The following is a 15,267-nucleotide window of genomic DNA, read 5'->3' as shown; positions in this document are numbered from 1 at the left end:
GCGCTAGCAAGGTTACCTCGGAGTGTGTATGTTTGGGAGAGTGTATGTGAGAGTGACTGTTTGAGAGTCAGAGTGAAAGGTGTGAGTGTGTGAGAGAGAGAGTGAGTCTGGGTGTGAGTGTGTGTGTGAGAATGAGAGTGTGTGCAAGGTGTATGTGAGACACAGTGTGAGAGAGAGTGTGTGTGTGTGTGGGCGAGAGAGAGCGTGTGTGTGAGGACACAGATTCTCTGTGAGAGTGAGTGTATGAGACCAGCGAGTGTGTGAGTGACTGTGTGGCACATAGAGAGTGAATGTGATACAGTGTGAGATAGAGTATGTGAGAGTGAGAGTCAGAAAGACATTGTATATGAGAGAGTGTGAGCCCTGCCCTCCCACTCCATGCCCATCTGTGCCGTGCCCCCTCCATTCATCCTTTTCCAGCAATTCCCCTCTCTCCCTGAGCCACTGCCCTCCCAATCCATGCCCTCCATGTTCCTCTGTCACCTGCCCCCCTCCATCATCCCTATCCAGCAATTCCCCTCTCTCCCTGAGGCCTGGCTGCAATCCATATCCATCCATGCCCTCTGTCCCCTCCATTCATCCCTATCCAGCAATTCCCCTCTCCCTGAGTCCTGCCCTTCCAATCCATGCTCCTCTGTCACCTGGCCCCTGCATTCATCCCTATCCAGCAATTCCCCTCTCTCCCTGAGGCCTGCCCTGCAATCCATATGCATCCATGCCCATCTGTCCCCTCCATTCATCCCTATCCAGCAATTCCCCTCTCCCTGAGTCCTGCCCTTCCAATCCATGCCCATCCATGCTCCTTTGTCACCTGGCCCCTCCATTCATCCCTATCCAGCAATTCCCTCTCTCCTTGAGCCCTGCCCTGCAATCCATATCCATCCATGCCCATCTGTCCCCTCCATTCATCCCTATCCAGCAATTCCCCTCTCTCCCTGAGTCCTGCCCTCCCAATCCATGCCCATCCATGCTCCTCTGTCACCTGGCCCCTCCATTCATCCCTATCCAGCAATTCCACTCTCCCTGAGTCCTGCCCTTCCAATCCATGCCCATCCATGCTCCTCTGTCACCTGGCCCCTCCATTCATCCCTTTCCAGCAATTCCCCTCTCTCCCTGAGCCCTGCCCTCCCAATCCATGCCCATCCCTGCTCCTCTGTCCCCTGCCGCCTCCATTCATCCTTTCCAGCAAGTCCCCTCTCTCCCTTCCATGACCCCCCCTCGCATCCATGCTCCTCTCTCTCCCATGTCCCAGCCTGGCCCGCCCTCTTCTCCCCCCCCTTCGATCCATGCCCCCCCCCCCTTCGCATCCATGCTGTCGTTTCTCCCCTGCCCTCCCGCTCCCATGTTGTACTTTACTGGCCACCCTCTTCTGTCCCCCCCAACATGCGTTTTTTTTTTTTCTTCTTGTTAAATTTACCTCCGTGGTGGTTCCGGCAGCGAAGCGTCAGGGAAGGAGGCGGTGCTCCCGACGTTTAGGTTTCCCTTCGCTGTGTTCCGCCTTCTTTGACGTCATCCTTGACGTCAGGAAGAAGGCGGAACACAGGGAAGGGAAGGCTAGATGTCGAGAGCGCCGCCTCCTTCCCTGACGCTTCGCTGCCGAGCGATGCGATTGGTTGAGTGTCATTGCTCCGCCCTCGACGTCATCACGTTTGACGCTGTGGGCGGGGCAGACACAAAGCGATCTCATCCCCTTCACTTTGTTGGCTAAGAGAGGCTTCATTAGAACGTTGGAGGTGCGTTTTATATAGAGAGACTAGTAAAAAGGCCCGTATTCTGAGAGCAATGAAATGGGCGCTAGCAAGGTATTGTTTTCTGCAATGAATGTTTGAAAGGGTTTTTGTGGATAATTTTGTTGTGTTAGTAATGAATAATTGACATTTTAGTATTATGTGCAATATGATTTTATTTAACTGGGAGGGGGGTTGGTCGTGTTGTTGTTGGCTTGTATTAGTGTGGTGCTGTAGTCTGTTTTTTGTTGTTGTTGTAAATGTTGGTTTTGTGGGAGGGGGGGGAATGGCGGGGTTGTTGAACTGTGAGGGTGTGGTGGGGGAGAGAGTGAGTATCCATCTGTCCATGTTGTGGATCAGTGTGTGTTTTTTTTTAAGGGGGGTTTGGGGCGGCCGGTGGTTGTGTGTGTGAGGTGTGAGAGACAGAGATCATGTGTTACAAAGATAGATTGAGTGTGTGTGTGGAAGGAATGAGGGTGTGGCAAAGTAGTAGCGCGGGGGTGATTATCGTGTAAGAATGTTGGGGAGGGGGCGTATTTTGCAATCTGTAACTGTGCTTCATTGTGTGTGTGTCACAGATAGTGTTTGTGTAGAGGGTGGGGGCGGTCAGGGTGTTTGCGGGGGAATGTGTACGTTTCTGTGGCCCCTCCCTCCCTCGCAAGTTCCTCCTGTAATCTTTCACACTCCTCCTGCAACTTGACGACCCTGAATAACTTTGTGTCATCTGCGAATTTAATTACTTCACTAGTTACTCCCATTTCTAGGTCATTTATAAATATGTTAAAAAGCAGCGGTCCTAGCACAAACCCCTGAGGGTCCCCACTAACTACCCTTCTCCATTGAGAATACTGACCATTCAATCCTACTCTCTGCTTCCTATCCTTCAACCAGCTCTAAATCCATAATAATACCCTATCCTCCAATCCCATGACTCTCCAGTTTCCTCTGGAGTCTTTCATGAGGCACTTTGTCAAACGCCTTCTGAAAATCCAGATACACAATATCCACCTGCTCCCCATTGTTCATATGTTTGTTCACCCCCTCAAAAAAATGCAGTAGATTGGTGAGGCAAGACTTCCCTTCACTAAATCTGTGCTGACTTTGTCTCATCAGCCCATGTTTTTGTATGTGCTCTGTAATTTTATTCTTAATAATAGCCTCTACCATTTTACCCGGTACCAACGTCAGACTCACCGGTCTATAATTTCCTGGATCTCCTCTGGAACCTTTTATAAAAAACGGCGTAACATTGGCTACCCTCCAGTCTTCCGGTACAACACCTGATTTTAGGGATAGATTGCATATTACTAACAGTCGCTCTACAAGTTCATTTTTCAGTTCTATTAATACTCTGGGATGAATACCATCTGGTCCTGGTGATTTACTACTCTTCAGTTTGCAGAACTGACCCATTACATCCTCCAAGTTTACAGAGAATTTGTTTAGTTTCTCTGACTCGCCTGCTTCAAATACCCTTTCCAGCACCGGTGTCCCTCCCAAATCCTACTCGGTGAAGACCGAAGCAAAGAATTCATTTAATTTCTCCGCCATGGCTTTGCCTTCCCTGATCGCCCCTTTAACATCACTTTCGTCCAGCGGCCCAACCGATTCTTTAGGCAGCTTCCTGCTTTTAATGTATCTAAAAAAAATTTTACTATGTATTTTCGTTTCTAACGCTAACTTTTTTTCAAAGTCCTTTTTTGCCCTCCTTATCTCCGCTTTGCATTTGGCTTGACATTCCTTATGTTTTATCTTATTATTTTCAGTTGGTTCTCTTCTCCACTTTCTGAAGGATTGTTTTTTGGCTCTAATTGCTTCCTTTACCTTACTGTTTAGCCACACCAGCTGACGTTTGGTCTTTTTTCCTCTTTTTCAAATACACGGAATATATTTGTCCTGTACCTCTAGGATGGTGTTTTCGAACAGCATCCACGCCTGATGCAAGTTTTTTTACCCTGTTAGCTGCTCCTTTTAGTCTTTTTTTCACTGTTTTTCTAATTTTATCGTAATCTCCTTTTCTAAAGTTAAACGCTAGTGTATTTGATTTCCTAAGTTCACTTACTTCAATGCCAATATCAAAACTGATCATATTGTGATCACTGTTATCAAGTGGCCCTTGCACTGTTACCCCCCGCACCAGATCATGAGCTCCACTAAGGACTAAGTCTAGTATTTTTCCTTCTCTTGTCGGCTCCTGAACCAGCTGTTCCATGAAGCTGTCCTTGATTTCATCAAGAAATGTTATCTCCCTAGCGTGTACCAATGTTACAGACTTGTCTCTGATTCACTGGCACTGTGCTGAGAGGTCGCCACATCAGATGCTTGTGCCTATGTCAGAGCTGAGGTATGCGCATCAGCCCGGGAGCAGAGAGGATTAATAGTAACATAGTAAGTGACAGCAGATAAAAACCTGAACGGTCCAGTTTGCCTAATAGTTACGCTCATTATCAATTCATAATTAAATCAACAATGAACATGATATTATATATTTGCTTAGGGTCTTTCTTTGGCATTCCTGGGATATAGACAATAGAAGTCCACCCGGCCCTATCCTTATGTTCCAACTGCTGGAGTTGTTGTCGAATCTCACTCCAGCCTATTTGTCTTCTCATTACAGGAAACAAGACCGTAAAAGTCTGTCCAGCACTGTCCTCATGTTCCAGCCTAGTGGTTAGGGCGGAGGAGTGGCCTAGTGGTTAGGGTGGTGGACTCTGGTCCTGGGGAACTGAGGAACCGAGTTCGATTCCCACTTCAGGCACAGGCAGCTCCTTGTGACTCTGGGCAAGTCACTTAATCCTCCATTGCCCCAGGTACAACTGTATATAATATGTAAGCCGCATTGAGCCTGCTAAGAGTGTGAAAGCGCGGGGTACAAATGTAACAAAAATAAAAATAAAATAAAGTTGCTAAGCCCTTTCCAGCCCATCCTAAACCAGATTGCCAAATATGAGACACAGACCATACAAGTCTGCTCGGTATCACAGACGGAGTCACCATCTAAACGTCATTCGACACATCCACACATTTGCAGCCATTTAGGTTTTTTTATAACTTCTATTTTCTAATTAGAGATCCTCTGTGTTCATCCCATGTCTTTTTGAATTCCGTCACCATTTATGTCTCTACCACCACCTTAATGGAGACTTTCCACATCTGTGCTGTTAATGCAAGAATGAGAAGGAGACAGCACTCAAAGAACTTGGTACTTGGTAAGTGAGAGGCTGGCGCAAGTGCAACGTACACTTCCACGGGAACCCTGCAGGAATTGTTTCCATCCCTGCAGGAACGGCTTGCATCCTCACGGGAACCCCGCAGAACTGCTTCCATCCCCGTGCAAGTGTCTACTCCTGAGGAAGGCAGCTACACCAAAACACAGCTCAATGTTGAGTCTTCTAGATGTATTTATGATAATAATGAAAGGGAAAGGGGATTGGACATGATATATACTGCCTTTCTGCAGTTGCAATCAAAGCGGTTTACATACTATAAACAGGTACTTATTATGAGTAACAAGACTTCTGACTCCCTGGTTTGTTTTGGAAGAGCCATCCCCACACCCCTCCTCCACCATGGCAGCTTTTTGTCTACTCTACCAGCATCAGGTCTATAATTGCAGAGTTCTGTAGGAGAGCCCTGGTGCATGGTGTTCGGCTGAAGACTCATTACTGTAATGACCAAACTAGAGAAAACATAAAATAGAGAAAAAAAAAATCCCAGAGAATTGTGAACGAAGGTTCATGGTGCCAGATCCCAGCCCCAATTCTAACTGAGTTGGACATACAAAGGCGCAAGTCTGAACAACCAAGTGAAAAAAATAAGAATCAAAGCAGCTTTCCCAACAACGTCCCTGCCAGGACAGAGTAACACTTTTTGTTTAGGGGCCCAAACTCTGACTCTAAGCCACCCCACCCCAAATCCTGCCCCTATACGCCTCCATATTCACCTTTCCCTAAATATGTTCTTGCTTCTCCCACTCGCTAGAATATGTCCTTCTTTTCTCCAACACAGCCGCTGCGATCAGCCCCGAGCCCACTCTCCCACCTGTACCCTGGTCAGTCCTCAGCCCTCTTCTCCCAAGCCCAGTATTCAATTTCTTCTCCAACCCCTAACTGTAGTCCCTGTATTATCTGAGCCTCTTTCTCCTTACCCCATCAGCCCCCTTCTACTAGTTAACCCCAGCATTAGAACTCTTTTACTTACCACTCACCAGCATAGGACCCTTTTGCCATCTCCAACCTCACATCAGCCCCTGCCCGTATCCCATCCTTAGCCCCTTACATCAGACTCATCTCCAAGCTCCGCCCTTTCTCCCACATGCCCCTTGCCAGTCCCCATCCCCTGCAAAAACCTCATCTCCAAGACCCAGCTGTCTTCTCACACCTGCCTCATTGCCAGCTCCCATTCCCAGCATCAGCACTTTAAAACCCCTACAGAGAAATGGGAGATTATTCTACTACCAAAAGACAAGCTGCCATTGCTCTGCAGATAATACAAAGCATCAGCTGGGATGAAATGGTGTCCCCCCACCTCGGTTCCTATGCCTATGGGCCCTGCCACCATGTTACCTGAATGTCTGCATCTTCAAAGTCTTCTTGATTTTCATCTTGATCCTCCACCTCAACAGTGGCCTCTTCCTCATCCTCCTCAGTGGTGATGACCCGCTCTGGTGTTTCTGTGACTACATCATCAATGACATCCTCAAATTCAGCAAAATCATTATCATCATACTCTGCCATGTCATCGCCAGTATCGAATTCATCAAACTTCGCCACAGAGAAACCCCAAAGCAGAAAGGAGATGGCAAAAAAGGCAAATATTTTTGGCATTGTTCCTGCAGAAAGAGTGAAGTAAATGAATTGTCTTTGTGAATACTGTTCATGAAGAAAGTAGGAGGAAAGTCAAAAGATCAACTAAGGTCTATGGAAGTGGCTTAAGTTCAATGAGGGTCCCCTATGGTGGGGGCAGAAGAGAGATTCCTTCTTTCCCTATCCCCTACCCCAGTCTTTGGTTATTATTATTATTTATTGCATTTGTATCCCACATTTTCCCACCTATTTGCAGGCTCAATGTACGTCAAACACAACTTACCGATAGAAAAAATTCCGATGGCCCCCTCCAGCCAGCTTTCTTCAACTGAAAATTGAGGCTGCTCAACAGCAAGATATGTCCACTGCTTGCGACTTTGACCCAACAACGAGAGATAAAGCGCTTAAGCATGTCTCAGCCTGCTACAGGGTGGGACTTCAACAATTTAACTAAATAAAGTACGGCAACTTTTCTAAAAGAAGTTGAAATGCATTCATACCTGTTAATTTCCTTTCCATGAATCCTGCTTGACTAGTCCAGATGAATGGGTTGTGTTTCTCTACCAGCAGATAAGGAACAGAACCGGAAGTTTTCCAGTGATATCATCGGTATACAGGACTAATGCAATCTGGCAGCCTTCCATATGCTCATGACAGAGCAGGGTCAATATAAACTAAAACTCCTAAGGGAACCACTGCAGAACATGTACCCTCCATACACTACTGGACTACATACAATAGGGGTTGAATGTAGAGAGCAAGTATACCCATAGGTAACACCCAATGCTGAAGTCTTTCAGGGCATGGTCTGGATTGGTCTAGCAGGATTCAATGAAAAAAAAAAAATTAACAGGTATGAATAAATTTCACATTCCTTTCATCCTACTAAACCAGTCCAGACAAATGAGATATACAAAAGCAGTACATCACAGGACAGGGGAAGACAAAGCTTTACCCGTCTTCCAATCAATGCTTTACAAAAGATGTGGAGTGAAGGTCAGGTTGCTGCTTTGCAACAGCATGGGCTTCCACCCAGGTAGTTAGTTACCTGTACCCATGTGGAGTGGGCATGGAGATCCGAAAGGTACATAAGTAATGTCATACTGGGAAAAGAACCAAAGGTCCATCGAGCCCAGCATCCTGTCCCCGATAGCATCCAATCCAGGTCAAGGGCACCTGCACGCTACCAAAACGTACAAACATTTTATACAAGTTATTCTCAAAATTGTGGATTTTTCCTAAATCCATTTAGTAGCGGTCTATGGACTTGTCCTTTAGGAAACCATCCAACCCCTTTTTAAATTCTGCCAAGCTAACCGCCTTCACTACGTTCTCCGGCAACGAATTCCAGAGTTTAATTACACGTTGGGTGAAGAAATATATTCTCCTATTTGTTTTAAATTTACTACACTGTAGTTTCATCGCATGCCCCCTAGTCCTAGTATTTTGGAAAGTGTGAACAGACGCTTCACATCCACCTGTTCCACTCCACTCATTATTTTTATACCTATATCATGTCTCTCCTCAGCCGTCTTCTTCTCCAAGCTGAAAAGCCCTAGCCTCCTTAGTCTTTCTTCATAGGGAGTCGTCCCATCCCCGCTATCATTTTTGTCACCCTTCGCTGCACCTTTTCCAGTTCTACTATATCTTTCTTGAGATGCGGCGACCAGAATTGAACACAATACTCAAGGTGCGGTCGCACCAATGGAGCGATACAATGGCATTATAACATCCTCACAACCTGTTCTCCATACCTTTCCTATAATACCCAACCGTATTCGCTTTCCTAGCCGCAGCAGCACACTGAGCAGAAAGTTTCAGTGTATTATCAACGACGACACCCAGATCCCTTTCTTGGTCCGTAACTCCTAACATGGAACCTTGCATGACGTAGCTATAATTCGGGTTCTTTTTTCCCACATGCATCACCTTACACTTACTCACATTAAACGTCATGCCGCCCAGTCTCATAAGGTCCTTCTGTAATTTTTCACAGCCCTTCGCGAGTTAAACGACTTTGAATAACTTGTGTCATCAGCAAATTTAATTACCTCACTGGTCACTCCCATCTCTAAATCATTTATAAATATATTAAAAGCAGCGGTCCTAGCACTGACCCCTGATGAACCCCACTAACTACCCTTCTCCATTGTGAATACTGGCCATTCAACCCCACTCTCTGTTTCCTATCCTTCAACCAGTTTTTAATCCACAATAGGACATTTCCTCCTATCCCATGACCCTCCAATTTCTTCTGTAGCCTTTCTTGAGGTACCTTATCAAACGCCTTTTGAAAATCCAGATACACAATATCAACCGGCTCTCCTTTGTCCACAGGTTTGTTTACTCCTTCAAAGAATTGAAGTAAATTGGTTAGGCAAGATTTCCCCACACTAAAGCCGTGCTGACTTGGAAGCATATTTTCAAAGCACTTAGCCTTCCAAAGTTCCATAGAAACCTATGGAACTTTGGAAGGCTAAGTGCTTTGAAAATATGCCTCGGTCTCAGTAATCCATGTCCTTGGATGTGCTCGGTAATTTTGTTTTAATAATAGCCGCTATCATTTCCCCCGGCACCGACGTCAGACTCACTGGTCTATAATTTTCTGGATCTCCCCTGGAACCTTTTTTAAAAATTGGCATCACATTGGCTACCCTCCAATCTTCCGGTACCACGCCCGATTTTAAGGATAAATTGCATATCACTAACAGAAGCTCCGCAAGCTCATTTTTCAGTTCTATCAGTACTCTAGGATGTATACCATCCGGTCTAGGAGATTTGCTACACTTCAGTTTGCTGAACTGCCCCATTACGTCCTCCAGGTATACTGTGAATTCAGTAAGTTTCTCTGACTCGCCGCTTGAAATACCATTTCCGACACCGGTATCCCACCCAAATCTTCCTCGGTGAACACCGAAACAAAGAATTCATGCAATCTCTCCGCTACGTCTTTGTCATCCTTGATCGTCCATTTTACCCCTTGGTCGTCCAGCAGCCCACCGATTCTCTTGCCGGCTTCCTGCTTTAATATACCGAAATATTTTTTTACTATGTTTTTTAGCCTCTAATGCTATCTGTTTTTTGTAATCCCTCTTGGCCTTCTTATCTGCACCTTGCATTTGCTTTGACAATCCTTATGCTGCTTCTTGTTATTTTCAGACGGTTTCCTTCTTCCATTTTCTGAAGGCGTTTCTTTTAGCCCTAATAGCTTCCTTCACCTCACTTTTCAACCACGCCGGCTGTCTTTTGGGCTTCCGTCTTCTTTGTAATTCGCTGAATATGTTTGGCCTGGGCCTCTAGGATGGTACTTTTGAACAGCAGCCATGTCTGTTGTACAGTTTTTACTCTCTCAGTTGCGCCTCTAAGATTTTTTTAACCGTTCTTCTCATTCTATAGTCTTCTTTTTTTAAGTTAAACGCTAACGTATTTGACTTCCTATGTATAGTTACTTCAAGGTTGATATCAAAACTGATCATATTATGATCACTGTTATCAAGCAGCCCCAGTACCATAACGCCCCCCACCAGATCATGCGCTCCACTAAGGACCAAGACTAGAATTTTTCCTTCTCTCGTCGGCTCCTGCACCAGCTGCTCCATAAAGCTGTCCTTGATTTCATCAAGGAATTGTACCTCTCTAGCGTGTCCCGATGTTACATTACCCAGTCTATATTTGGATAATTGAAGTCACCCATTATTATCACATTGCCCACTTTGTTTGCGTCTCTGATTCTTTTATCATTTCTGCGTCTACCTGCTCATCCTGGCGAGGTGGACGGTAGTACACTCCTATTACCGTCCTTTTCCCTTTATACATGGATTTCAACCCACAATGATTCAAGGTGTGATTTGTGTTCTGCTGAATTGTAATCTGAGTCAAGGCTCTCGTTAATATACAATGCTACCCCTCCACCAGTCCACTCCAGCCTATCACTATGATATACTTTGTACCCCGGTATGACAGTGTCCCACTGATTATTCTCCTTCCACCACGTCTCAGTAATTGCCTATTATATCCAATTTTTCATTTAGTGCAATATATTCCAACTCTCCCATCTTATTCTTTGACTCCTAGCATTTGCATATAGACATTTCAGAGTATATTTGTTGTTCCTATTTGTATGATGCTTAGTGCTTGATACTATTGATTTGCCATCTATTGTCTGAATAGGCTGAAAGGCAAGGTGTGAAAATGGAGAAACCGCTGATGCGGCAGCCAGATGGGAATATGCAAGTACGCTTCCTTGAGGTCCAGAGATGTGAGAAACTCTCCTGGCTGTACCGCTGCAATGATGGAGCGCTACTACTACTACTACTATTTAGCATTTCTATAGCGCTACAAGGCGTACGCAGCACTGCACAAACATAGAAGAAAGACAGTCCCTGCTCAAAGAGCTTACGATCTAATAGACAAAAAATAAAGTAAGCAAATCAAATCAATTAATGTGTACGGGAAGGAAGAGAGGAGGGTAGGTGGAGGCGAGTGGTTACAAATGGTTACGAGTCAAAAGCAATGTTAAAGAGGTGGGCTTTCAGTCTAGATTTAAAGGTGGCCAAGGATGGGGCAAGACGTAGGGGCTCAGGAAGTTTATTCCAGACGTAGGGTGCAGCGAGACAGAAGGCGCGAAGTCGGCAGTAGTGGAGAAGGGAACAGATAAGAAGGATTTATCCATGGAGCGGAGTGCACGGGAAGGGGTGTAGGGAAGGACCGAGTGTGGAGAGATACTGGGGAGCAGCAGAGTGAGTACATTTATAGGTTAGTAGAAGAGTTTGAACAGGATGCGAAAAACAGATAGGGAGCCAGTGAAGCGACTTGAGAAGAGGGGTAGTATGAGTAAAGCAACCCTGGCGGAAGACGAGACGGGCAGCAGAGTTTTGAACTGACTGGAGAGGGGAGAGGTGACTAAGTGGAGGCCAGCAAGAAGCAGATTGCAGTAGTCTAAACGAGAGGTGCAAGGGTGTGGATGAGGGTTTTGGTAGAGTGCTCAGAAAGAAAGGGGCGGATTTTACGGATGTTGTAAAGAAGAAACGCAGGTCTTGGCGATCTGCTGGATATGAGCAGAGAAGGAGAGAGAAGAGTCAAAGATGACCCAAGGTTTCGAGCTGAGGAGACAGGGAGAATGAGAGAGCCATCAACAGAAATAGAAAACAGGGGGAGCGGGGAGGTGGGTTTGGGGGGGGGGAATGAGAAGCTCGGTTTGGTCATATTTAATTTCAGGTGGCGTTGAGACATCCAGACAGCAATGTCAGACAGCACGCTGAAACTTTGGTTTGGATGCAAGGTGAGATATCAGGGGTAGAAAGGTAGATTTGGGAGTCCATCAGCATAGAGATGGTAGGAAAAGCCATGGGATGAGATTAATGAACCAAGGGAAGAAGTGTAGATAGAAAAGAGGAGGGGACCAAGAACAGAACCCTGAGGTACGCCGACAGGCAGAGGGATAGAAGTAGAAGAGGATCCACCAGAGTGAACACTAAAGGTGCGGAGGGAGAGGTAGGAAGAGAACAGGAAAGGACAGAGCCCTGGAATCCAAGTGAGCGCAGGGTTTCCATAAGGAAGTGTCACACTCCTAAGGCGTAAGTGGAGGATAGGTCTGAACGACCCTCCTTTTCGAGGCACCACAAAATAGATGGATTAGCGACCGCAACCGCGTTCGGCGGGAGAAACCGGAACCACCGCTCCAAGCTTCAGCAACACCTGCAAGGTCTCGTATACTGCCGCCCACTTGACGGCAGTGCCCGCATCGGGACTTCAAAAACGCATCTCCTACTGGGACAGCAAATTCTAGACGGTAACCTTCTCCGATCAGGTCTAGGACCCACTGATCTGAAGTAATCTTGGTCCACTCCTCGAAAAAGAGGGAGAGACGACCCCCTACTTGCGGAAAACCGACAAGTGGACCGGCGCCCCATCATTGTGGACAATACCCCTGAACTCCTGGACATTGCCCGGACGCTGCCACGCGTTTGTCCGAACGAAAGTTCCTCTGCTGGAAACGGGTACGTTGACCAAACCCTGCAGAGCACCCCGGGCGATACCTGCGAGCTTCGTGAAAACGTGGCCTGGAAGAGGAGGGAAAAGAAGGACTTTGAAAGAAGGCCTCAGCCTATCCTCAGGCAACCGTTGGGACTTAGAGACCCTAGGTCCTTAACAATCTTCTCCAATCCTCCCCAAAGAAAAGAAAGCCCCGAAAGGGTAACCTCACCAGCCTTTGTTAGAGGCCATGTCAGCCGCCCAATGCCGGAGCCAAAGAAGGCGGTTGGCAGCAACCGCCACAGACATCTGCTAAGCCGAAGCTCTGACCAGATCATAAAGGGCAATCAGCCAAAAAAGACAGGGGCAGACTCCATACGCGGGCAGACCAGCGAGAGAACCCGCTCCATCGGCAGGCTGCTCAACCGCCTGCTGCAACCAGGAAAGGCAGGCCCGGGCTGCATAGGAACTGCAAATTGCCGCCCGTAAGCAAAGGCCCGAGATATCAAAGGACCACTTCAGCGCGGATTCCAGCTGCTGGTCCTGCATATCTTTCAAAGCGACTCCTCCCTCCACCAGGAGAGTAGTCTTTTAGTCACAGCTGTGACGAAAGCATCCACTTTAGGCATCCCAAAGAGGGTCAACTGACTTTCCCTCAGGGAGTAAAGATGACACATTGCCCTGGCCACCTTCAAGGGACCCTTCAGGGTCAGACCATTGAGCTGAAATAAGCTCTTGGATGGAAGCATGCATGGGAAAAGCCTGAGAAGGCTTCTTAGTGCTAGCCATCCTAGGATTAATAGAAGAGGCAAAACCCTTGTCAGGATCTTCAATACAAAGGGCCTGTAAGGCATCAGAAATTAGATCTGGCAGCTCGTCACGGTGGAAAATCCGAACCGCTTTAGGGTCATCCAACTCCTGTGGCAAGCAGCTACCCTCGTCTGGATCATCAGTCTGTGAGGGCCTGCCAGACCCCCTCAGACTCCCCAAAACTAGACCACGGCAGAGAACAGAGTGAAGAGTCCCCCTCAGACAGGGTATTCACTTCGTCTACACTTATCGTCAGCCAAAAGCTTGGGTAAGAAATACAGTCTCCAGCAGACGCTGGGCTATAAAGAACTGGAAGCAACCCAGACCAACAGGAATTGTTAGGAGCTTCAGGCAGTGCTCTTTTTAACATAAAAGCCTTATGCATCAGCAGCACAATTCAGGAGAGAAAAAACTCACGCTGTACATCTGCCCCACATTGGGGGAAGCGGAGGGCAAAAAGCTCCTCTAGAAACCTCAAAACGAGGCATCCCTCTGCACTCAGATCGCTCCGCAACCACGAGGGTCGAGTCACGCGGTGCCTCCAGATGGCGGCCGCTGCCAACTCCGGCAGGCGGGAAGAATCACCGCCCACCATGTTCGTGCCAGCATTAGCATCTAGGCAGCATGTGCTGCAAAGCCCCGCTGCCGATCTGCGTTTCCACAGTGGGAGCAGCAGCTTAGCCCCTTCAGCAGCCATCAAATACAGAAAACAAAATGGCGCCTTCGCGCCCAAACTTACCCCGCACAGAGCGCTGTCAGCGGGAACCTCCCCGGAGGAGCTGGGTACCACTCTCACCTCAGGAGACTGAGTCAACGAGCTGTGGTCAAGCTACTACTACTTAACATTTCTAGAGCGCTACTAGGGTTATGCAGCGCTGTACAGTTTAACAAAAAGGACAGTCTATGCTCAAAGGAGCTTACAATCTAAAGGACAAAATGTCAAGTTGGGGCAGGAGCTCAGGAGAAAGCCTCTCTCTGTTTTTTTTTTTTTTACTGTGAGGAAAGTTAGAGGCAGGCAGCCACAGAGGAACTCCGGGAGGAGGGGGAATGGGTAAGGCAGGGACAGGGAAAACCAAGTATGCCTTTAAAGTGGGCACCACCAGCCACAACGCCCCTGCTCTACTGGCAAAGCACAGGAGCCACCCCAGGCAGAAATCCAGGAGCTGAGAAGCAACGTCCACACCTGTTGGGAGATAAGAGTTATACTGAAGGCAGAGGGGGTTGGGCTTCCTAGAACACCATGTGCTTTCAGTGTTCTCTATCTCCACCTGCTGGTAGGCGGATACAACCCATCAGTTAATAGATTCATCTGCTGTTGATGACAAGGAATCCCCAGATAATCCTAAGCCTGCACTAAAGAGCATTTCAGTTCCTGCACCAAAGCTGGTGTCTTTCCTGTAGCTCCAGTCCTATAGAGGAGGCCTACACAGTAGTCGCAGCCCAAAAGTTTCCTGGACATTCATCAAGCAAGGAAGATGGTTTCCACAACACTACGGCACCCCAGTAACTGTGAATTAGACCCAGGTGACTGGGCTTGTGGACACTGGCTCTAGTATGGCTTTATTACGATCAGATCTAGTGCTGAAAATGCTATTCTTCCAAGGTGCACTGCAGAGGTAGTGTTAGCCAATGGATCCAGAGAGATTGTACCCATTGATCGAGTATTCCTGGATTACAGTACCAAGCCTGGATACAGAGAAGTAGGAATAATGAAAAACATGCCATTACTGATGCTGTGTGGGACTGGGTCTAATAATAGAGTCAGCATTTCCACTATGGTAACCCATAGCCAGGCACGGGCGGCCCAAGTGTAAGCAGAAGGACCACATTCCCAGTTCCAGATCCTGAGCCCGTCCAGGTAGAGCCAGCTGACCAAGTGGCAGGAAGAGGCGCTCCAGTGCTTCCAGTAGCCACCAGTTCATGAGGAGCCCACGACCGCATGGGATCACCTG

General features: G+C 47.3%; 1 protein-coding gene across 1 annotated transcript in view; it reads right to left on the bottom strand.

Moving 5' to 3' along the window:
* The window catches only part of CCDC47 (coiled-coil domain containing 47), a 144,939-nt gene that overhangs the window by 108,347 nt on the left and 21,325 nt on the right, over nucleotides 1–15,267 (bottom strand). Inside the window, exon 2 of the mRNA XM_030221571.1 lies at nucleotides 6,293–6,558. Within this exon, the coding sequence (XP_030077431.1) occupies nucleotides 6,293–6,553 (261 nt within the window). The 5' untranslated portion in view covers nucleotides 6,554–6,558. The remainder of the gene's footprint in view (nucleotides 1–6,292; nucleotides 6,559–15,267) is intronic.

This window comes from Microcaecilia unicolor, chromosome 12, assembly GCF_901765095.1.
Source record: "Microcaecilia unicolor chromosome 12, aMicUni1.1, whole genome shotgun sequence".
NCBI lineage: Eukaryota > Metazoa > Chordata > Amphibia > Gymnophiona > Siphonopidae > Microcaecilia > Microcaecilia unicolor.
The sequence above is the reverse complement of the archived record's forward strand: the minus strand, read 5'-3'. Positions and strand labels throughout refer to the sequence as shown.